Source organism: Chelonia mydas, chromosome 3 (assembly GCF_015237465.2).
Source record: "Chelonia mydas isolate rCheMyd1 chromosome 3, rCheMyd1.pri.v2, whole genome shotgun sequence".
In the NCBI taxonomy this organism is placed as follows: domain Eukaryota; kingdom Metazoa; phylum Chordata; order Testudines; family Cheloniidae; genus Chelonia; species Chelonia mydas.
In genome coordinates, this window is record NC_057851.1 from 163054795 (window position 1) to 163076972 (window position 22178).

Consider the following 22178-nt stretch of genomic DNA (forward strand, 5'->3'; position numbering starts at 1 on the left):
TGGTCTGCTAGACAGGAATGTTGTTTGTTCTTGGTATAATCCATACATGAAAACTTTTTCCCTTTCTCCCCCCTGGCTGATCATTTGATCTGTGATATTCCACTAAAATGTGAAAGAAAAATAAAGTTGGGGGAAAATAAGTTAAATTGAACCCAATATTCCTTTCCAAAGTTCTTTCTAATTTACTGGCATTTACTCTGCTTCTTGAACTGGGGCAGTTTTTTGTTTCTGAAAGAGATTTATATTTAGTCCAGCGTTGGGATGGGAAGAGTAACTAGGGAGCAGAGAGCTGGCAAGTGGAAGTGGTTGAAGGACAAGTGTTTTTTTTAAGGATCATATGTTTGGTTAAGCCATCTAAGTACTCTGTGTGGGTGTGAGAGCTTCGCCACTGCTATGTGGGGTGGAAGAAGATGGTGTCTGAGAAATAATTTTAACATCTCCAAAGCTTTAGTTAGAGTAGAAATAAGATCTGAAATTAAGTTCTGAACTTTGTGACTTTGCTTATAAATTATCATCAGTAAAAAGTTGTTATGGTCTGTCATGTCTAAAACTATTCCCGTCATGGTAGTGTCTAACTGCCCATGACACTTTGGCTGAGATTTTCGGAAGTAAATGCTGAAAGCTGGGTTCCTAAAGATAACATTTTAAGAAGTGCCTAAAGGAGTTAGAAATACAAGTCCCTCTGGAAGTTGTATTCGCAGGTGCTATACTGAGGCTTTTAAATAAGTGGCCTGATTTTGAAAAGTGCTGTCCACCCCACATTGCCTATTGACTTTAATAGGAGTCATTGGGCATACAACATTTTTGAGAATCAGATACTTAGTTAAGGGCCTAAATATGAAATTAGGCTCCTAACACTAGACACCATTTTAAAATATCTTGGCCTTTGTCTCTAAGGGTACATCTACGCTGCAAAGAAAAACGCACAGTACCATGTCTAAGAGGTCAGGTCAAGAGTATGGAGAAGATAATGGATATAGCCTACTATTTTTCCTCATGGACCTCTCTAATGCACATGCTGAGATATAGGCCGATGGATCTATACTATGGCTGATGAACTGGACATACCTCTTGCATGTCTTTCACCTGCTTCTTAAATGCTTTGATCAGTAGTAAAATAGTTATCAATGGCGACATTTAAATGATCATAATTAGATATTTTTGTTTACAGTGTTGTTGTAGCCATGTTGGTACTGGAATATGAGAGAGACAAGATGGGTGAGGTAATATCTTCTGTTGGACTTTGTCTCCATAATAGGACATATCAGTAAAAGCCTTATTGAAATGACTGTAGGCAGTACACCCCTCTGAGCTATTTTTTCAGGCTCTCGGCAAACTCAGCCTGACATCTCTGCAATAGTTACGCTCCTGGCTGATTTGAAGATTTTTTTTGCAACTATTAAGAGGCAGAAACTTATTTTTAAATGAAGGTGAGATTCTGGAACATGAGATGGCAGCTCACGGAGGTGGAGCTATACTGTACACCTAGGTGATCCTAATTGGAGTCCTGCACACACACCTTACATGACCTCTGAATTCAGCCCTCTATTTCTTCAAGATCTAATATCAATTTGAGCCCTTTAGATAGGATAGGTTTCAGAGTAGCAGCCGTGTTAGTCTGTATTCGCAAAAAGAAAAGGAGTACTTGTGGCACCTTAGAGACTAACCAATTTATTTGAGCATAAGCTTTTGCGATGCAGTGAGCTGTAGCTCACGAAAGCTTATGCTCAAATAAATTGGTTAGTCTCTAAGGTGCCATTAGTACGCCTTTTCTTTTTTAGATAGGATATTTTTCCTCTCCTTATCCTCACCCTCTCTTTTTGCACACTGCCCCCCTTCTTTCCTCTCATCCAGTGCCCCAATATAGCCTTCGAAGGAGTTAAGGAGCTACTGCTGCAAACCTTTTCCCCATATTAACTCTGTGCTTCAGTGCTTGAAGAGGATGCCGTGCTACAGCAGTGCCTATACTTTTATGTTAGAGATATAAATAACGCATATAACTGGTGCTCACCTTTATAATGGCTTCAGTCTCCGAGTAGAGTGTGAAATTTTGATCCAGAAGATTGCTAGTGAGTACAAGCTAAGTGACACCTCCAGAGAGGAATATGTTTCTAGGTGGTGATGAGGCGGACCCTGTGCAGCACGAGTGTAAGAACCATCCTAGAGTCTTTGCCCATTGTTCCGAAATATGTTTTAGTTCGAAACAGGTAAAGTTCTGCTTTGGTTAAAATCAGTATCTCTAACTGAAGCAGATTCCATAATACAATGCTATAAAAACATCAAGTGTTTTCCTTCTCATACCCAACAAAAGCTATTTCCAGGTCTCTCAGACTCACCTTGCTTGTGTGCCTAGGCCCATGAATGTCCAGGTAAGTTTAACGTTTGAGCCTCTCTGGGATACTTCCAATATTGTTTCTCCACCATTATTGTTTTTAGTAAGACTATTCCTGAAGCCAATATGGTCCCTATTCATTGAATCCATACATTTTCCATTTTTAATCACACTTTCCAGTCTGGTTACTACTATGCAACATGGTCTGATCAGCACCTATTCACCATGAGAGAACTTTGGGACCACATACCATTCCAGGTCATTTAACTGAATCCCCAGCAATTTTAATGGAAAACCACTTATGTAATGGGAATAATGGGGAGTAGGAAGAACCCCAGTGGTACTTTAGACTGCTCTTCCTATCAAGCACATTCTACTTACCCTCTTTTTCCTGTGTAATGAGAGAGCTCTCTGAGATTCCTTCCTTAAAATGACAATCTCAGACTTCCTTTGGGTCCATTCAGTGAGCCTTTTCAAGCTGTGCAAACATATTGATCGTCTCCTATCTGAATGATCCTACCAAGTCTATATTCCAGGCCATAGTGCTTTAATAGAAGAGTTCCTCATGCTGTTCAACGGAGGGCTTTTTGTTTTGTTTTTATCTCATGAATCATGGTGCAGTAAGCATGGTACAGCATTAAAATGTGAAACACTATGGGAATTCTACAGGGTGTTTGAACAACCTCAGGATTGGGTTAAATTATGTATAAAGTGTATCGAGCTGCAGACTGCAGAATTTACAGGCGCTCCCCGACTTAGGCAATTGTTCCGTTCCGGAAAGCCTTGCGTAACTCAAAGTTTGCGTAAGTTGGAAACGTATTCCCGAACGTTATACCAAAAAACAAACAAAAACCCCTCCTCTTTCTAGCTTACGGAACATTTTCCATAAGTGTGAATTTGCGTAAATCAGGTCTTGCGTAACCCAGGGAGTGTCTGTACTGGTAACAGAATTAAACATCAAAGTTAAATCAGTTCTGTACTGCCAGTGGACCAGTTTAAGATAAGAATTTCTTAACTCTGAGAACAACTAAAATGAAAATATGAGCTACCCAGTGCAGCAATTCTCACTTGCAATATTAACTTGTAGCATTTTAAATTATTGTAACTTTGAAATCCTACAAGGATTTCTCTTTCTCAGAAGGACCAATAAACTGCTCATTAAGAAGACAAAGAAACTTAATACCAAACATTACTTTGAGTTAAGAGGTAGCATTTTCAAAAGTGCCTAAATGACTTAGGAGCATAAGGCCCATTTCCAAAAGTGACATAGGCACTAGGCGCCTAAATCCCATCGACTTGCAAGAGACCTAGGCTCCTAAGTGAAAATGGAACACTTAGTACTCATAAGTGTTAAACAAATGTCCCCAAACAACAGTGTGTTGAAGATGGAAAATAATCAGAGACAGGGAAATAATTCTATATGAGGACAGTTTGAAAAGAGTCTCATTGTTCAGAGAAGAGACTAAAATGGGACATACATAGACGATAGTGAACAATAGAGAGAGAAAAATCAGGGTTCCCTATCTGCTGTTTCCCTTCACTCAAGGGACAAGCAGACATTCAATGTAACTGAAAAGCAGCAGATTTACAACTCATACAAGGAAATACTTTTTACACAGTACATAAATAACCTGCGCAGCTCATTGCCACAAGATCTCACTGAGGCCAGGAACTTAGTAGGTGTCTACAAGGATGAGGTATTTATATGGATAATGAGAACATCCAGAATAACCTTAGGATGATTTTTTATAAGGAATATGTGACATTCAGTGGGAGTCGGGCACCTACCTGCCACTAAGATCACATGGTTACACAGTAAGACAAGTATATACCTCGACTGCACTGTTAAATATTTTTGCTTATTTTGCTTCATTTCCTCCCTCTCATTTCTTACACACGAGATGTCAGAAGTGAGATCTGAATGAGCTGCAGCAGGCATGTAGAGGATGTTTAAAGCACAGTGGGCTCCCTGGAAAAGGGGATACTGAGGCATTTGTCACTAGTATTGCAGCCTTGTTTCAGGAAAACTCATATTTATTGATGCAGACTTTGAAATAAAATTTTAAAAGCATCTTTGACCAGCTTTTCTGCTCGTGTGTATTGCATTTGATCCATTGACATCTAGGGAGCTAGGCAGATTGGCACCAGCTGAGGACCCAGGCCATGTTGTTTGAAGAAAAAATAAAATACCCACCGAGCTGCCTGTTGTAAAGCTTTGACTGCAGAAGAGCAGTTTTAAAATATATCGTCACTGGTTCACTGCTCTCTCTTTTACGTATATTTCTGAAGTCACGCTGTTTGTTAATCTTAATGTCCTATCCGTAGTGATGGAATAAAGATGTGCCAGAGTAGAGAGTTGCAGGGTTATGAAGGTGCGACTAACGGCACTTCAGGTACGACAAGCACATCCCTCTGGTGGACTCAAATGGATGATGATGGAAGGGGGGCTAGATTCTTGGAACACATCAAGCACGACTTTGTCCTTTGCTTTCATTTCAACGAGCAAAATGTAGCACACCTCTCTGCTCTGCTTAACTAAACAGACCAGACCGTGACCAACCCCGCTCAGGTGCACAAGAAGGGTTGGAGAAACCACACGGAGAAGCCGACTCCCTCCGTCCTTTTGTAGAGCCCAGCCTCAGATCCAGCGGGCAGTGCAAAGGGCGCACACATCTAATGCCCGCAGCAGTACTCGACTCCCGAAAAGACCATGACCTTGGCTTCCCTTCCATAGTGGCAGCAAGGTTGAGCTGCTGCAGGGGAGTGGGATAGTTTAGTCCCATTGCACTCCATAAAGGGGGGCTAGAGCTCTTTGTTCCAGGGCATGCTCCTGCAGAGCCCCTCGTGCAGGGGTTCTCAAACTGGGGGTCGGGAGCTGTCAGCCTCCACCTCAAATCCCGCTTTGCCTCCAGCATTGATAAAGGTGTTTGTTTTTAATTGAGAAAGGGGGTCGCACTCAGAGGCTTGCTTTGGGAAAGGGATCGCCAGTACAAAAGTTGGAGAACCCCGGCCCTAGCAGCATTTAGGTTGAGGCAGCTGGATTGCTTCCAGGACCAGCTCCTGCTGAGCAGCTGCTCCACACTCCCCCATCCCCAGTTCAGGCTGTAGTTTCTAAAAGCACAAGCTAACCCCAGGTGTCGGTTGGTCACTGATTTAGCAGACTGGCCTTTTTTAATTGGAGCATAGGATTTCATACAGCTGGTCCCTCTCGTTAAGTAGCCTGCCTCGTGCTATTGGCAGTAACTTGTTGTTCTAGGCTGAAATCCTTGCAATCCATCAAGAAAATTGTGCAATACTGTACAGGTATCTAAGGGTCTTGGCACCGTGCTTTCAAGGGTGATCAAATCTCATACCCCTGTATGCAAGCTGTTACAATAATCTCCTTCTAGGTAAGCAAAAATGCTAAATCTTCCAGCATACGGATGGGATGTTTCCCCTATAATTCATTGTGAACGATAGCAAAATGAATACAGCAAGCGATGTAGCATTTGTAGAGCCTGAAATATAGGGCTGGGGGTTGCTGCTAGGAACCACGATATAGTTTGCTCATTACCTTCAGTCCATTATAGAGCATCATTGTCATTTCAGTTAAACTAGCTAATATGCAGGCCGCTGTGTTACACACTTCATAAGACAACTCTGTAAAAGCACCTCTCCCTTTTGCACTGAGGAATCAACGCAAAATTTTAGAAAAAAAAAAAGCTGAAATAAAAACGACTTCCTTTTCCAGATCTTGCATCTTCCTTTAGACCCCATATACTCTCTGTCTATCTGTCCATCTTCCTCTTTGCCTCAGAATTGATCAGAAAACAATCCACCCAAAACAGCTATTTGCATTTGTTTCTTTGTAAACAGTTGAATATCCCCTTTAAAACAAACACAAACAAAACCCCCCAAATACAGCCCTGTAAAGCCTCTTTCATTACCACTTCGCTTTGCACAGTTACCGTAAAACTTCAGTGGAGTCAAACTGTTCAGTAAGGAGCAGCCGTGAGAGAGCACGGCACTGGAAAAGCTGCCAGAGCAGCGGATATATTTTGACGTGTATTTGGGCATCGTTCTTACAAATTTAAAAAAGCAGAATCTCACTTCTTACCCACGTCTTCAGCTAAAAGAGCCAGCACAATAACCGAAGGGGGAGTCCCCAGACCAACACATTTTGGGTTTGATTCTGCTCAGTAGGGGTGCGGGGTACTGCACAGGTATGTCAGCAAAAGATGATGAACAGGGCAGGGAGTCCAGGGGATCTGATTTTTGCATTAATGAGAGTGCTGCTGTGTGGCTGCCTGGGACCTAGAGAAACACCTAAGCAGTCACTGGAAGAAGAGCTCTGTGTAAGCTCCAAAGACTGTCTCTCTCACCCACAGAAGTTGGTCCGATAAAAGATATTAGCTCCCCCGCCTTGCTTCTCGCAGACTGAAACAGGTTGCGATGCACTTGATTACGATAAGGGGGATGAGCTCATGCATAAGCTGATGTCTCAGACCATCCCATTCTTTACACGTGTCTCCCTCCCACCCCCACCCCCCGCCGTTTTACCGTGTGCTTTTCGGAGTACAGGAATAGGTGTGCATTGGGGCTTGAGACTCTCTACCACACCATGTGGAGACTGTGCCAGGGGCCACATTTTCAAGAGCTCAGCATTTAACAGGTCCCATTTAGGTACCTAAATGAAAAACAATGGGAACTGCTGGGTACTGCCCACTCTTGAAAACCTTCCCCACAGTGTCCACCTTCTGGGGCTGGTTTATAACTTCCAGTCACTCTGGTACAGAAGCACGGCAGCCTGGCATACCTTTGCTGTGCAGCATGCAAGAACTTGCACAAACTAGGATTTGCACATACCGCTGCTTCCCAGAACGGTCACCAGTTGATTCAGCACCTGTGTGCATGTACTTGTAGCAGCTTTGGTAAGCTTTTACTGTCAAATTGAATTACAGTGTCGGGGCTTAAACAGTTTGAGGCCCTCCCTGTTTGCAGGAACCGCGGGCTGATGTCGAGCTCTACCAACAGTTCATATGCCCTCCCTAGGCGTAGTTGTGATTATAGCCCACTTCTCATCACCAATTTATCTGTGTACATACTGCACTTGTGAGGAACGGGTACGTGCTAAGCCAGTATAAATCAGGTTTAAACTGATCTCTGAGCATCCATGTGCAAAGTTAAATCAGTTTAGCTAAATTGGTTTAATGTATCACCTTCAGTTAAACTGGTGCAACTTTTGTCTGTGGACAAGCTCTTATTTTGGAGCACTGTATTAATTATTTACTCTGCCTGGGTGTCATGCCTCTCCTTTTGCAAATTAGACTCCTTTGTCTGAGTTTCCTAATTATTGCGATTTCCTGAAAGGACACTGTCAAACACTTTGTCATTCTTAGTTTATGTTTAGACTCCCCTTTAAAGCTTGAAAATAAAATGTCCTTTCCTACTTGGCAAACATTCGATGATTCTTTCACCACTGACTTCCTCTCCTTTCTAACTACCCAGAAATTAATGCAACTCTCTTTTTGCATGCCTGCACCACACTGAGGAGAATGTCAAGGAGCTTTAGAGCTAGCAGAGCAAGCACAAAACATTCACATTGGGTGTTGTGCGAAAACAGTGCCTTTTCTGAGTATTTTAATATAAATTCCTCCGTGACAGAGGGGTGGGTTTGTTTAATCAGTTTCAATTCATATTTAGAACCTCAGGGATATTTTCTCCTATATTACAATAACTTTAGACTGGGGTTTTTTAAGGAACCCAAGGGGACTAGGCACCCCACTCCCTTGAGCTGCGTACTTAACTCATGTAGTAGGTCTCTTTGAAAACCTCAGCCTTAATGTACATCACATTTTGGAACTAAGCTACTTGAATACCAGATTTGAGTGCACCCTGTTTTCTTGCTTGGAAAATACCAACAGTGATAACGAGTCTACTGTTATTGAGGGGAATATTCTTCCTGTGAGCAGTATGGGACCATCCACCATAGTGTAAGTTAGAGCAGCCTCTAGACAAGGGCTGTGGCTGGCACAGATCAGCCCACAGGATCAAGAAGTCGTTGTTAGTAGAGCTGGTCAAAAAACAGGATAACGTTTTATGAAAAATGTGTCCCTTTTTTGGTCAAAAATATTTCAAATTTTGAAGTTTTTCCAACTAGCTCTAATAATTAGCTCCTTGGCAGCTTCCCCCATTCCAATAAGCAGAGTAGACTCAGAGAATCATTCTATTATTTTGTCCATCTACTCAAACGCCTTTTATCCTCCAGAATAACTTATCAACCTTTATCTCATACGACAAGTGTAACAAGAAAAGGAAGCAAAAGGGAAAACAATTTCAGTCAAGTACCTCAGAGACTACTGTAAATGAGCATGAATATGAGTTAATCTTGGTTGTACAAACCACTTAGCTGGCCGAGTTGCACTAAAACGATTACATAGTTCACGTGATGTGCAGTAAGTGAGCTCAAGGACAAGTAGGCGGAAACACATGAGAATGGCTATTTTAATAGTGAAAAATGAGCACACTGATGAACCCCAAGACCCAGCAGTAATAATACGTGTTAGAATGGAATGACTGTGATTATTATAGTTACAGTTAGTGACAACATCTCATCTCGCCTCTCAGAACTGAAAAGGTTATTTTCCAGTACCTTTGGAACCATATAATGGATGTAGCATGCGTCTAAATACCAAGATAGCCCACATTACACACAACATAAGCCACCCAAGGTATTGAGCAGCAACATTAACAAAAATGTTTGTCGCTGCTGTAGTTAGCAGCATTTTGCTTCTAATAGTGTTAATAGAGATCAAGCTTCACTTCTCCCCTTTCCTCCCCACCGTAACCTTTATGTAATTCATAACAGTGTGAAATATGTTTCTTCTCTGCAGATTGTGTTCCGGAAGATCAGTGATGTCAAACGTGAAGAAGAAGAGAGGATGAAAAGGAAGAATGAAGCGCCTCTGATTCTACCACCAGACCACCCGGTCCGTCGGCTGTTTCAAAGATTCAGGCAACAGAAAGAAGCCCGGCTAGCGGCAGAAAGGGGGAGGGATCCAGATGACCTGGATGTGGAAAAGGGCAACATTCTAGCTGAGCACTCTCGCACTGTTGTGAAAGCTAGCATTGTAACGGTAAGGGAAAGCCCTGCAACCCCTGGTTCGTACCAGTCTGCTTCAACATCCGGTGTGCCCGATCATGCCAAATTGCAGGCCCCTACATCAGACTATGCAGGGTCCAAAGTGTCCGGTGACTACCCAAGACGCAAAGGCTGGGCCAAATTCAAAGATGCTTGTGGAAAGGGGGAAGACTGGAACAAAGTATCCAAAGCAGAATCCATGGAGACTTTACCAGAAAGAACTAAAACTTCAGGAGAGACTACACTGAAGAAGACAGACTCTTGTGACAGTGGCATTACAAAAAGTGACTTGCGCTTGGACAATGTTGGGGAGACAAGGAGCCCTCAGGACCGAAGTCCTGTCCTTACAGAGGTCAAGCATTCTTTTTACCCTATCCCAGAACAGACTCTTCAGGCTGCCATGCTGGAAGTAAAACATGAGCTGAAAGACGACATCAAGGCTTTAAACACAAAAATGAGCAGTATAGAAAAACAGCTTGCGGAGATACTAAGGATATTAACCTCAAGAAGAAGCTCTCAGTCACCACAGGAGCTGTTTGAAATCTCAAGGCCCCAGTCTCCAGAATCAGAAAAGGACATTTTTGGAGCAAGCTGAGATGTTTCTTTTTTAAAAAACAAAAATCCATACAAATAAACACCCCCCCCCAACCATTTAAAATTTAGCCTTTCTTGATGAAAACTAGTGAGGGACCAGTTCATTAAGCATGTTCCCTGTCTCTAAAAAGGTACAGTAACAGGAATTGCAACCTCATGTCAAGATGGCAGCTGACACTGAAGTCTTTTTGACAGCAAGGGTACAGTTTATAAAGGTTTTTTTTTTTCATCTCCTTCATTGGTGCATCTTTTTTTTTCTACCCTTATGATATTTGGATAATTATTTTTAAAACAGCAACCATTCCTGCAAGCATTAGGTGACCTCATAGAGGTTTTTGGAGCATGCCTTAGGTAACCAGCTCAGTTTTTGTATAGATACATAAGGACTTGCCTGGGTGCTTAAATTCTCTAGCAATCTTTTTTGTTTTTGTTTTTTTGGCTGATGCTGTCTTGATCATGTGTACCTGTTAAATATCACAGTATCTTTTCCTACTGCAATGATGAAGTGACAATAAGTGGGAGGTTTATTTGGTTTCTTTTCCAAAGAAATATGCACTACTTAATTTCCAGTGGTATCTGTGGGTGGTATTATGTATTATCACTTGAGGAAAAAACCTGAAACTTCCTACATTTCATTTAAAATCTAGCACATGGTATCAAAGTAATTGTAGTGGGCAAAATCCTCAGTTATCCACTGTATTGAAGATGAGGTCCTCCACACCCCCAGCAGCAGGGATACTGGATTCTCAAAAACTAACCGTTCATAAAGATGCCCTTATACACTGTTAGTTTTGCTTTCCAATACCTAATTTTTTTTTACATAAACTCCAGAGGGCAAAGAACTGTGCATGAAGTATGCTTGAACATGGTGCTTCTTAGAATATGAAGCATTGCAATGAATCAGTGACAATGTCCCATTCACCAGGTTGCCAGTCTATTAGGAAAATATACTGTGCCATTGATTGTTCTAGTTAGAATTATCCTTCAGAAGTTTCTATTTTGATACTGTTCTTTGTTCACAGTCAAAGGCTCTCACGAGGCTTTTTTAAGAATTTAGATGGTTGGAAGTCTGTTTTCTCTCAACATCTAGTTATTGTTCTTCTGCTAACCTAGCTAGAACATCAATGGAAAAGGTAAATAAAAGGACCATGCTTAGTATATACAAGTGCCAAGGGATGCCCCCAACAAAAAAGAAATCTGCTTCTTAAAGGACTGTTTCCAAACCATGTTTTCATAATGCTAGTGCACATAGATACAAGCACTTTACCAAAGCTAGTAAATATCATTTATTAATCATTAGCTAAGGTAGTTTAGCCAGGATCCTGGCCTTGATAGATAGGGATACGGTTGCAGTAAACACTCCAACATTGGGTTTAACAGTGCTTTAGGGATCTGACGTGATATAACATTTTCTGGTCTTTCAGTCTGATAGACAAGGGGTAGTGACTTTTGATCGTTTACCTTTTGACAATACAAACTTACTTCCAAAGGAGATGTGATCTGGGTTTAAGGTTTGTTTCACATTAGATAATGGGGTTGCAAGGGAAAACAAGCCATTTGAAAGGGTTTCTGACGACACACTGTCTGTAAATATTGCTGTTAATTGCAGTATTCTTGGGAAGCAGCTGTGTGGGAACAATTCTTTAGGTCAGTAAAGAATAAGAACATATCAGTGACTCTCACGTAGAAGCACAGGTGCCATTTTATTCACTTTATTTAGGACTCCATGGTTAGCTTTCTCTAGTGCTAATTGGTGTCTGTCCTGTACCAAAGACACACAGTATTAAGGAAAGCTTTATTTGAACAAAGAAACTCACCGTATGTTTGCAGACCTATTGTAACTACCGCTCTATATCTACTTTACAAGTAATAACTGTGTTGTGATTAACCAAATAAACCCAAACACACTTTTCAGTTCAAGACCATTAAGTGACTTTTCATAGACTCTAAAATCAATATAACTATTAAATCATCAGTGATATTTGTCATATTAATTTTTAAAGCCTAAATCACACTCTTTGAGACAATGAATTATTAACTTATATTGGTATGGAGGGTCCTGAAAGTCCCAACAAATTCTTTGGCCCCAGGTAAGAATCTACCTTCTAAATCCATTCTAACTGGGATTAGTTCATCTTCTAAACACAAGTTTTTCTCGATATTTTTTTCAAAAATGCTTAATTCCCATTGAAAATCAAAGGGACATTGGCACTCCTGAAAATTTTACCCATCCATCTTCCACTGGAAAATATAATTTCCCATGTTTCTAGTTGGTGGCCTAGGAGGAAACTATACAGCCTTCTAGTAGGTAGCTGTTTCCAGAAGTACTACAATATAGGTAGAGGAGAGTTAGAGACACAATCACAGTTGTCTGGCCCTGCCTAGCTGATATCTAATTCAATCCACTCAGTCAGCCAAATGACATTTGTGTAGGCCTCTCAGGGAAACTTTAGTGACTATTTTGAGTGCCTAACGTTGGAATGGCAGGGCTAGAACCCAAAAGCTCTGTAATTATGGTATCTCCAGAATGGGAGATCAAACTAAATTAACATGGGTCTGCACTTCTTGTGGCTAAATTATTACTGTCTGAGGTCCTCCACCTTTGTATTACACAGTCATGGAGCCATGAGCGCTATACTAACTGGTGTTTGAAACACAGAACCTACCTGTAGCATTCTATGGCTTGTGAAGGCTTTGCGAGTTATGATGTGCTTTAGAATTATGGTTAATGTTTAATGACTGTATGGGCCAAATGTAGCTTTGTTACACCCATGTAAATCCAGAGTATCGACCCTCGAAGTATCAACTTCAAGTCAGCTCTGAAGTCATCTGAAGTCAGTACGTGAAGTCATGTACTCCAGATTTACACCGCTGTAACTGAGCTCAGACGCTGGCCCATTAAGGCTGTGTGAACCATCAGCTACTCAGACTAGTTGTAGGATATAGTTACAGCCCGCAATGATTCCCATATATTGTAAGAGCATTTTAAAAAAAGTGTGTGTTTAGGACCACGTTCAGTTTTTGGATACATACACACAGACCTCCCATTTGGCCGTGAAGTCAACAAGACTTATACGTTCCTGAAGTGAAATCAAGGCTTTGAATTGTTATTTCTTGTTCTTTGATTTTGCTTCTCTCTGCTGCCTTATGTATTAGATAAACTTTTGTGATCTTTTTTCTTTCAAACTATTTTTAAAATGTCCTCATTTTATTCATCTTAGAAACGGATGAATCCTACATATCGAATTCTATTAACCACCAAACCTTTGTAAATGCTACAAAAACAATGTTCACCATCTTCTGGCATAGTGCTGCTGCAGTTTTACAACTCGCTGAATAATCTTCATCTCAGCAGAAAGCCGTTTCACACCTGATTTTTTTCCTTTAAAGTTGCAATTAGGTTGGAAATGGAATGCAGGTAGTTCAGAGAAAGTAATAATGTGTTTTGGTTGAAATGGCAGGTTTTAAGAGTCAGTACTTAAATTATGTAAAGTACCCTAGGCATTATATGATTTAAAAAAATCTGTGTTCAAATACATTTCCTTCTGTCTGATGTTACATGTATGCTGTTATAAACATTATTCTTGCTTTAAATTTCATTTACAGTGCTGTCCAGCTTTCCAGAGAACATCCAGTTTAACATCTGCGAAGGTGATGTTCTGCTTCTACAGTACTTCACTTTAATGAGCTGAAAGAGTTATTTGCTGTGAATATCCTGGTGATTTTTTTTTTTTTTTGACTCTGTGTTAAGTTTGTGGAACAACTTAAAACACGATTTTTGTCTTTACTATATAAATTTCGGTGTATATGATAACATGTATACATACATACACACTCATACATATTATATATATGTATGTATAGATAAGTCTATGGATTGTATATCAGTCAAATAACAGCACATCCTTCATTTAATGATAAAGGTTCAAGAAGGGAACATAAGTTTTCCCCAGTAGGTGTCCACTGAAATGTTCTAGCCCGGTACATTTTTATTGATCATTAAGCTTTTCAGGCCACAGCATTTCTTTGGTTTCTCTGCTAGGCCTAAAGTTTATTCACCTGACTAGCTTATGACACTATGATTGCGATGCTATCTGGCAAACATTGTGACAGCCAGAAATTGGAAACACACATGAGGCTCAAAAACACTTTGGCATAATTGCTGAGAACCTGGTTCATAATCCACAGCTTGTTGCCATTCATTGTATCTCTAAAGCAAAGTTGATCTAGTACTGGTTCTTGTGGTTTCTCCCCAAGGATGGAGTCCAGAATAAATGTGTTCTTTTTCTGGAACCAGGTGCTGTCTCAAAGGTGCTGAGAATACTGTACTTACCAGGGGGCAAAGTGTCTTTCCATGACTTGAGTCTTAAACATTTCTTGTCACTGCACCTCTATTTTCTTACCCTGGCGCTAAGGGTAGAAATGCACTTGCTGTGTTGGCCTCTGAATTCTTGACTTCGACACAGAAGAAGCCAGTAGCTAAAGGCTATCTCCTGTGAGCGTATAGGCAATAACAAAGTCTGTATGTGATCTGCACTTCTGAGTAATAAAGACAAACATCTCAAAGAACGCCCCGCAAATTCAATGTGAGGTACAGTAAGTACTGAGGTTTACTGTACTCTTGTTCTAGACCACATTGTTGTGGTGAACATTGGTTCAATTAATTAAAAATAAAGCTTCTTGCAATAAAACATTCAACACTTAGCCTTAAGACCTTTCATAAGTGAGTTCAAACTGTGATTCAGTTCTGTAGTGTTTACAGTGTTGTCTAAATATAAAGCACTTTGATTAGCTTTCTAAGTCTAATAGAAGTCACTTGTAGGTAATTACTTATTGCCTTCTTATTAGTTAAATAAATTACTCCAGCAGCCCTTTTCCCCCAAACAAAACATCGTTGTCTAAACACTTTTGTATATCAGGGAGCTGACACATCTATTGCCGAAGTGTTTGTGTTTAGATTGTTGTTTTGGTTTTTTTTTACACTTCAATAAAGCTGATGTGACTTTACCTGCAGCTGTTACTTGTTTCAAACTGATGGAGTGTTGTGTAAACACGTTTGATGTGTAATCCCAGAGCGTCTCTGTAACTGGATTTAAATGCCCAATGTTAATGAAGTAGCTTGGGCTTTTCATGAAACTGCTCTGAAAAACTGGTGACTTTATTTTTTTGGTCATATTCCCACTGAATACGTCACTAAATTAGGAAAAGAATCACTTTAGCTGTAGATGGGAAGTTCAATAATCTTGTATCAGGATTAACTGCTATATAAAGAAATATGACTTTTTCTAATGAACGTGCTATATTACTGTACTACATAGAATCAATATTTGTACATCTGTTGGAAATCTGTCTGCGGTTAAATATTTAGCCACCACTGCATGGACACTTTATCGATATGCAGTTATGCAGTTGCTCTGGCGCTTTTCAATGTATTTCCCTTGTTTTCATCTCTTCAGAAACCCACTCTCTCGTTTCTTTTTCTTTGCATTTGTCACTTTGTCCAATCAAGCATGAATTTAAAAAGAAAGAATGGGTAGATACTATTTTTGTGGTCAGCAGAGAAGCTGCCAGTAGATATACTGTATATCTCCTGTTTTGGAATGTTCAAATAAAGTTGCAGTCACCTACATTAATATTCCCTTCTCAACATTTTTAAACAAGCACAAATACTGTTTGTAAAAAAAAAAAGTTTAATTTTATTTATTATGGTAATAAATTATTTTATACATAACTGTCTGTGTGTGGCTTTTAAATATTTGCATGGAGAAATGACAAGGGATAATTTGCCAAACATTTTGGCTAGATTTCTTCTTTTGTTGTTGGGTAGCTGATTACAATGTGTTCATCTGGATATATTTTTGGCATCTGCTATAGAATCTATAATACCAGTTCTTAGTCAATTGTGTTACAGCTCATACAGATTATATAAAGGCCAAGTATTATTATTTTGATAAATTATTCAGGGTTTTTTAATTAGATTTCAGTTGGTTGTGCACCATTAAACCCTACAGTAACTTGAATAGTTCCAGGGTCACTGTCAATGGGACTCAGATCATTTTAAAATAACCAACCAACCTGGGGTCCTAGGTGGCTGTGTGGACTGGGAATGGAACGCTAAGGCTTTTTCTTTTATCCAGCATGCGATGAAGTCACTAGTAATGGAGAGTCACTACCATCTGAAGACTGGTTGGTGGCCTATTTGAAATGAGCTGGTGTACTCAGATGCTAGAGGATGAGTATCCTTGTGGACGTCTGCATATTGCATTTGTTGTTGCCTTATCTAGGTATAGCTTACGAGAATGAAAAACACTTGCTTCTAACAATTAGCATAGGTCAAACACACCATGCCCTCGCTCCCCCCCACCCACTGATGAAAAAACTACCCTGGCTCTGGATTCAAATTAAGAAGCCAAAGTGAACAAATGCATCTTGTAATACAGTCTAAAAATTGCCCAGGTTGAGAGCATTCCCCAAGACAAAGTGAGTTCCAGACAGGTAGTCTCTGTCTGCCAAAAATGCCCTGCCTGGCTCCAGGAGGTCAATCCTGGGATGGGGGTTCCTGAGGAGGCACCCATTACAATTGGCTATAATTAACACCCTTGTTGGCGTCTCAGCAGAGAGACTGAGGGCCAAACGTGCAATGAGACTGAACTACCGTTCTCAGTCTAGAAGTAGTCCTTGCAAGTGAGGCTTGAGGCACATTGCTGGAGTTGTCGGGAAGCTTGTATTGCTTCGGCTCTTGGTGAACAGCACCCTGCCTGTGGAAAAGGAGAAGGTTTCAGACTCCAGGACTGTCGGCCTGGATCCCTTGTTTCGACCCTGTGCCTTCCAACCCCATTCCTGTTTTTCATTTTGTGTCCCCTGTAATCAGTTACGTTCTGGGTTTAGTGGCTTATCCCTCATATGACGGGGTGGGCCTTTTGTTGTTGTTGTGGTTGGTTCTGCCCACCTGCCAGGATTTAAGTAGACTGGTACTGTTTGGTTCTGTTTACTTTGGCAGCATTCAGGCTCCCATGCTTTTCTGCATCAGTGTACTCTTAAAGTCCAGCTCCTGGACACAGCATGGGGATTGGTGAGAGTCTGCAGAACAATGAAGCCATAAAACAATACATTTTTGCTGACTCACCCGTGTGCAGTAGCAGTAGTCTTTACTTGCATATGTCCACCCAAGTTACTAACAGAACTGCAAAAAAAAAAAAAAAAAGCCTCCATTGTCTTAAACCTCAGAACAATATGAACTGAAGAACTTCTGAACATTGGGTAGGTACAGTAAGAGAGAACACACTGTATGGAAACAGCTTATGTAACAGAAAGACCTGCAGCACTTCGAGAAGACGTGGTACCTCTCTCAGTGAAGGGAAGGTTCTCTGGTTTATGCACTGCGGCATGTCTTCTAAGATGTGGGATGTCTGAGCTGACAAGCTACCTTGTGCTTCACCGAGACACCGCATGGCATGAAATGCAGCATCCCCAACCACAAAATGTTGCAAGACACAATACTTTTATGAATTAGAATAACCAAAATGTAGGGCTGAAAAGGGCCCTAAGAAGTCATCTATGCCAGCCCGCTGTGCTAAAACAGGATCACGCAAACCTAGACAATCCCGGACAGGTGTTTGTCCTATCTGTTCTTAAAAACCTCCAATAATGGGGATTCTACAACCTCCTTTGGAAGTCTATTCCAATGCTTAACTACCCTTTATATTTAGAGCACTTGTCCTAATAGCTAACCTAGAGCTTCCTTGCTGCACATTAAGTCCATTATTTCTTGTCCTACCTTCACTGGCCATGGAGAACAATTGATCAGCCTTCTTTATAACAGCCCTTAATGTATTTAAAGACTGTTTTCAGGTCCCCCCTCAGTCTTTAGTTTCTCAGGTCTAAACATGACTAGTTTATGTAACCTTTCATCACCTTTCTCGCTCTCCTCTGGATTCCCTCCAGTTTTCCCACATCTTTCCAAAAGAATGGTGGCCAGAATTGGACGCAGTACTTCAGCTGAGGCCTCACCACTGCTGAGTGGAACAGACAATTACCTCCTGTTTATATACAACAAGTCTGTTAACATCCCCCAGAATGATATTAGCCTTTTTTGCAAGTGTATCACATTGTTGACTCATACTCAATTTTTCATCCACTTTTACAGCAGTATTGACAGCTAGTTATTCTCCATTTTGTAGATGTGCATTTGATTTTTTCCTTCCTAAGTGAAGTACTTTGCACTTGTCTTTATTGAATATCATCTTGCTGAATTCAGACCAATTCTCCAATTTGTCAAGGTCCTTTTGAATACTAATCCTGTCCTCCAAAGTGCTTGTAATCCCTCCCAGGTTGGTGTCATCTGTATATTTTTAAGCATACTCTCCACTCCATTATCAAAGACACTAATGAAAATAATGAACAGGACTGACCCCTGCAGGACCCCATTAGATATGGCCTCCCAGTTTGACAGTGAATTATTGATAACTAGTCTTTGAGTGTGGTCTTTCAACAGTTCTGCTTGTGCACCCAGCTTATAATAATTTAATCGAGACCACATTTCCCTAGTTTTGCTTATGAGAATGTCATGTGGGACTGTATTGAAAGCCTTACTAAAACCAAGATCTATCTTGTCTACTGCTCCTCATCCACTAGACCAGTAATTCTGTTATAGAAGGAAAATAGCTTGGTCTGTCATGACTGGTTCTTGACAAGTCTATGCTGGCTATTCCTTATAAACCTATAATCCTCTAGGGTTTACAAACTGATTGTTTAATAATTTGTTCCCAAGTAACTCTCCAAGTATCAAAGTTAGGCTGAGTGGTCTAGAATTCCGCAGATGGTCTTTGTTACTGCGAATCCATATGCAAGGTGTGATTACAACCAGGAAAAACAGTATAAGAAATGATGCCAAATATATTGTTCAGCTAGAGATTTGCTCTTTGTCATAGAATGCTAATGACAGTGGATAGTACCTGTGAGAAACTAGCTAGGGAGTGAGTCCTGGATCTGAGAGGCAAAATGTGATTCAAACTTGTAAAGAGCCAATTAGGGCATAGGAACAGATTGATCTCTAAACATGTGTGTCAGATGCACAGATAAGAAACCCCATTCACAACCATATCTGCACGCACACATCTGTGTTCAAGACAAACAGAGGCATGTAACTTATGTTCTGCTCCTAGCCTAAATAGCATATAACATATGTTCTGCTCCATCTTCCCCCCAGATACTTTTCCCCTAATCAAGCTCAAATGCAAGCCCTCAGCTGGCAAAGTTATAGTTTAAAACACATATTTTTTGAAGTTTCATCTGTAATTTCAAATTCCCAGCCTTTTGCTCTTAAAATTCTAACTTGTACTATATAGAAGGGAGACGTGCATGAATCAAGAGAGACAAGAACATCACTTGCTTCACTGACCTACAATTCTTACTGTATTGGCAATATTCGTACTACTTTGTCAACCTTTGTGTTATATTAATTGATGCAGTTTTCCTTACTATGAATAAAGCTGAATGTTTCTAGTAAGTTAATGTGAAAGAAATCTAAAGGAAAGTGGTTAGTAGACGGCTAAAGTCTGCCTTCAGATACACATGTAAGTCTCAATGAAATGAATGGAATTTGTATGTGCGTATGAAGGGAATGCTTTGGCTCAGTCATGCATCCACATCCTCGTAGCTGGTACATGCTACCCACAGGAGATAGAATAAACTACACAGAGAAGCAAATTTGGTCTGTCTTGCATATGAAAGTCACAACATCAAACCAAAGTGCTTGGAAAAGCAGCGGGTTTACAAACCGGGGTGTGTGTGTGTGTGAATATTGGCTAATGTTAACACCCTGAATGTTGGAATTAAATGCAACAGGCATTATGTACTCAGTAATCGCTCAAACACGGCCTTACAACAGTCTGTTCTTTGTGAGCAAAGGTTTAGGATGAATGAAAATGTGGATTACTCGCAAATCCTTTCTAGCAAGCTGATTTTGTGAAATTTGTTTTACAGCTAAGGAGCTGAAAATATTTCAAAGGAACTTCACTGCTGACTGTAACAGAGAAAACGTCTTATAAATTATCTGTTTGAAGCTCCAGAACAGACAATATTATGCTGAGTATATGATAAAAAGTGTGGTCTGTGTGCACACACACCTTTAAGCAGACCAACGTCTAAGTTTTAGACTCCAAATTTTCTTGCTTAACATGGACTTAATCACAATGAAAATAAAACCTTGCCCTTTCTTCCACACCAAATTTCTTACATTCATCCGTAAAAGATTTTAATCTCTTATATTTGCAGTGGGCTACATTTTCTGAATTATTAGTGCCTAGCCTTTCAGCATAGCAAGTGTGTAGAATATAAAATAATCCTGGCTGCTGTATTTGCTTTATTTTTTACAGTTTTTTTAAAACTAACACCACTTTAAAACTGAAACAATCCTTAAAATCTAAGAGGCAGCTTTTCAAAAAGTGGTCAGTACCCATAACTGGGGCCAAGTTAAATAACATTTACCAACAGGTACCACACTCTAGTGGTAGGTAGTGACACTTCAAATGACAGGTTTCAGAGTAGCAGCTGTGTCAGTCTGTATTCGCAAAAAGAAAAGGAGTACGTGTGGCACCTTAGAGACAAGCTGTAGCTCACGAAAGCTTATGCTCAAATAAATTGGTTAGTCTCTAAGGTGCCACACGTACTCCTTTTCTTTTTTCAAATGACAGCGACTGCATTTGACCACATAACATGGTTACTGTTAAGAAAGAAAGGATTTTTGTAACATCCCTTACAGTAACACTTCTTAGTTGTTTGTGTCTTCAAACCCCAGCCGTATCTGGGTGCGGATAGAGTTGATACATAGAACACCAATTGGAACTTTGATTTCATTTCTTTGCAAAATAAATACAGAGCTCCCATTCCTACAAAAATATGGATCATGTAAATGAACACTACAAAGGCAGCTTCCCTGCCCCTTCTCTATACACACAAGGGAATCCAGGATCATATACTACTGATTAGCACTTTATAAACGCCAACTTGTTAAGCATCAAAACAGTCTTATGTGCTAAATTATCACCTTCATTTTAAAGTGGAGGTCCCTGAGGCATAAAAAGGTAAAGTGACTTGCCCAAGATCAGAGAGGGAGTCTAGGACTAGCTTTTTGTTCTCTGTTTGTACAGCACTTTGGGGGCCTGGTCCTTGACTAGGGCTCATAGGCCCTAAGGTAATAATAGCTTGGAGTAGTTCTTTGTTTCAGTTCCTGTGCTTAGACCGTATCACGTGTGTGGCCACACAAATCATCAGCCTGGGGGGGGGGTCTGTAAAGATCATAGTAGAATGAGGAAGCTCTTGTATCCAGGAAATACTTCAGTAGTATGGAGAAGAGCATGCCTTCCACCTGTGAGAACTCCCTATATATAAATAAGGGGACGGATCCTCAATCATCTAAGACAATTTACGGCAGCTGAGGATCAAAGTTGTTTTTAGACAGCAGCATTGTAGCTCTAGGGAAGACTTAACTAAATCCTCTCCAGCCCTCTGCACTAGAATCACACCCCAAACGGCCCCTGTGGAGGGCTGAAGTGAGACTTGTGCTGGCCTTCTGCACAGGTTAGACTGCTCCCCTCTGTTGTAATCTCTTAATTTTGCCATTTTAGGCTGTATAGCTGAGGTATTCTAAATCTGTGATAACCTAACAGCTGCACCTTTCCTCCAAGCTCTGTTCTGTGACAGTGCAGAAAAGCAGGCCCCTACGTGTGTTAACATTTCCAGGCTCTTGTTCTGATACAGGCATGGCGAGGGCAGCAGGCTTGAGGACAGCAGTAGAAACCAGGAATTTGTGAATTCCCGTCCCAGCTCAGAGACAGGCCATTGCAAAACATTTCAGATTTCTGCCCTCATATGTATCATAGAACTGATAATAGCAAATGCCAGTACTTACGTCCCTATCTCCCCAGGGTTGAGAGGGTTAACTGGTAAATGTTTGTAACGATGGAATCACTGTATAAATATTATTTATCGTTTGAGTTTGGGGCTCTCATAACCTCTGGATGTGAGTCTTTCCCAGGGGCAGCTCTTTCAAATTACACTACTGCACAGTTAAATAGTAGGGGACATTTTTTCAAAGGCACAAAGGAGAATTAAGCTTTCAATGGGAGTTGG

General features: G+C 40.6%; 1 protein-coding gene across 3 annotated transcripts in view; it reads left to right on the forward strand.

Moving 5' to 3' along the window:
• Nucleotides 1-10279, forward strand: part of KCNH1 (potassium voltage-gated channel subfamily H member 1) — a 302534-nt gene extending 292255 nt beyond the window's left edge. For all 3 annotated transcript variants that reach the window (XM_043543694.1, XM_043543695.1, XM_007058018.4), the window contains one exon: nucleotides 9205-10279. In XM_043543694.1, coding sequence (XP_043399629.1) covers nucleotides 9205-10047 — 843 coding nt within the window. In that variant the 3' untranslated portion in view covers nucleotides 10048-10279. The remainder of the gene's footprint in view (nucleotides 1-9204) is intronic.
• Nucleotides 10280-22178: the final 11899 nt, after the last annotated feature.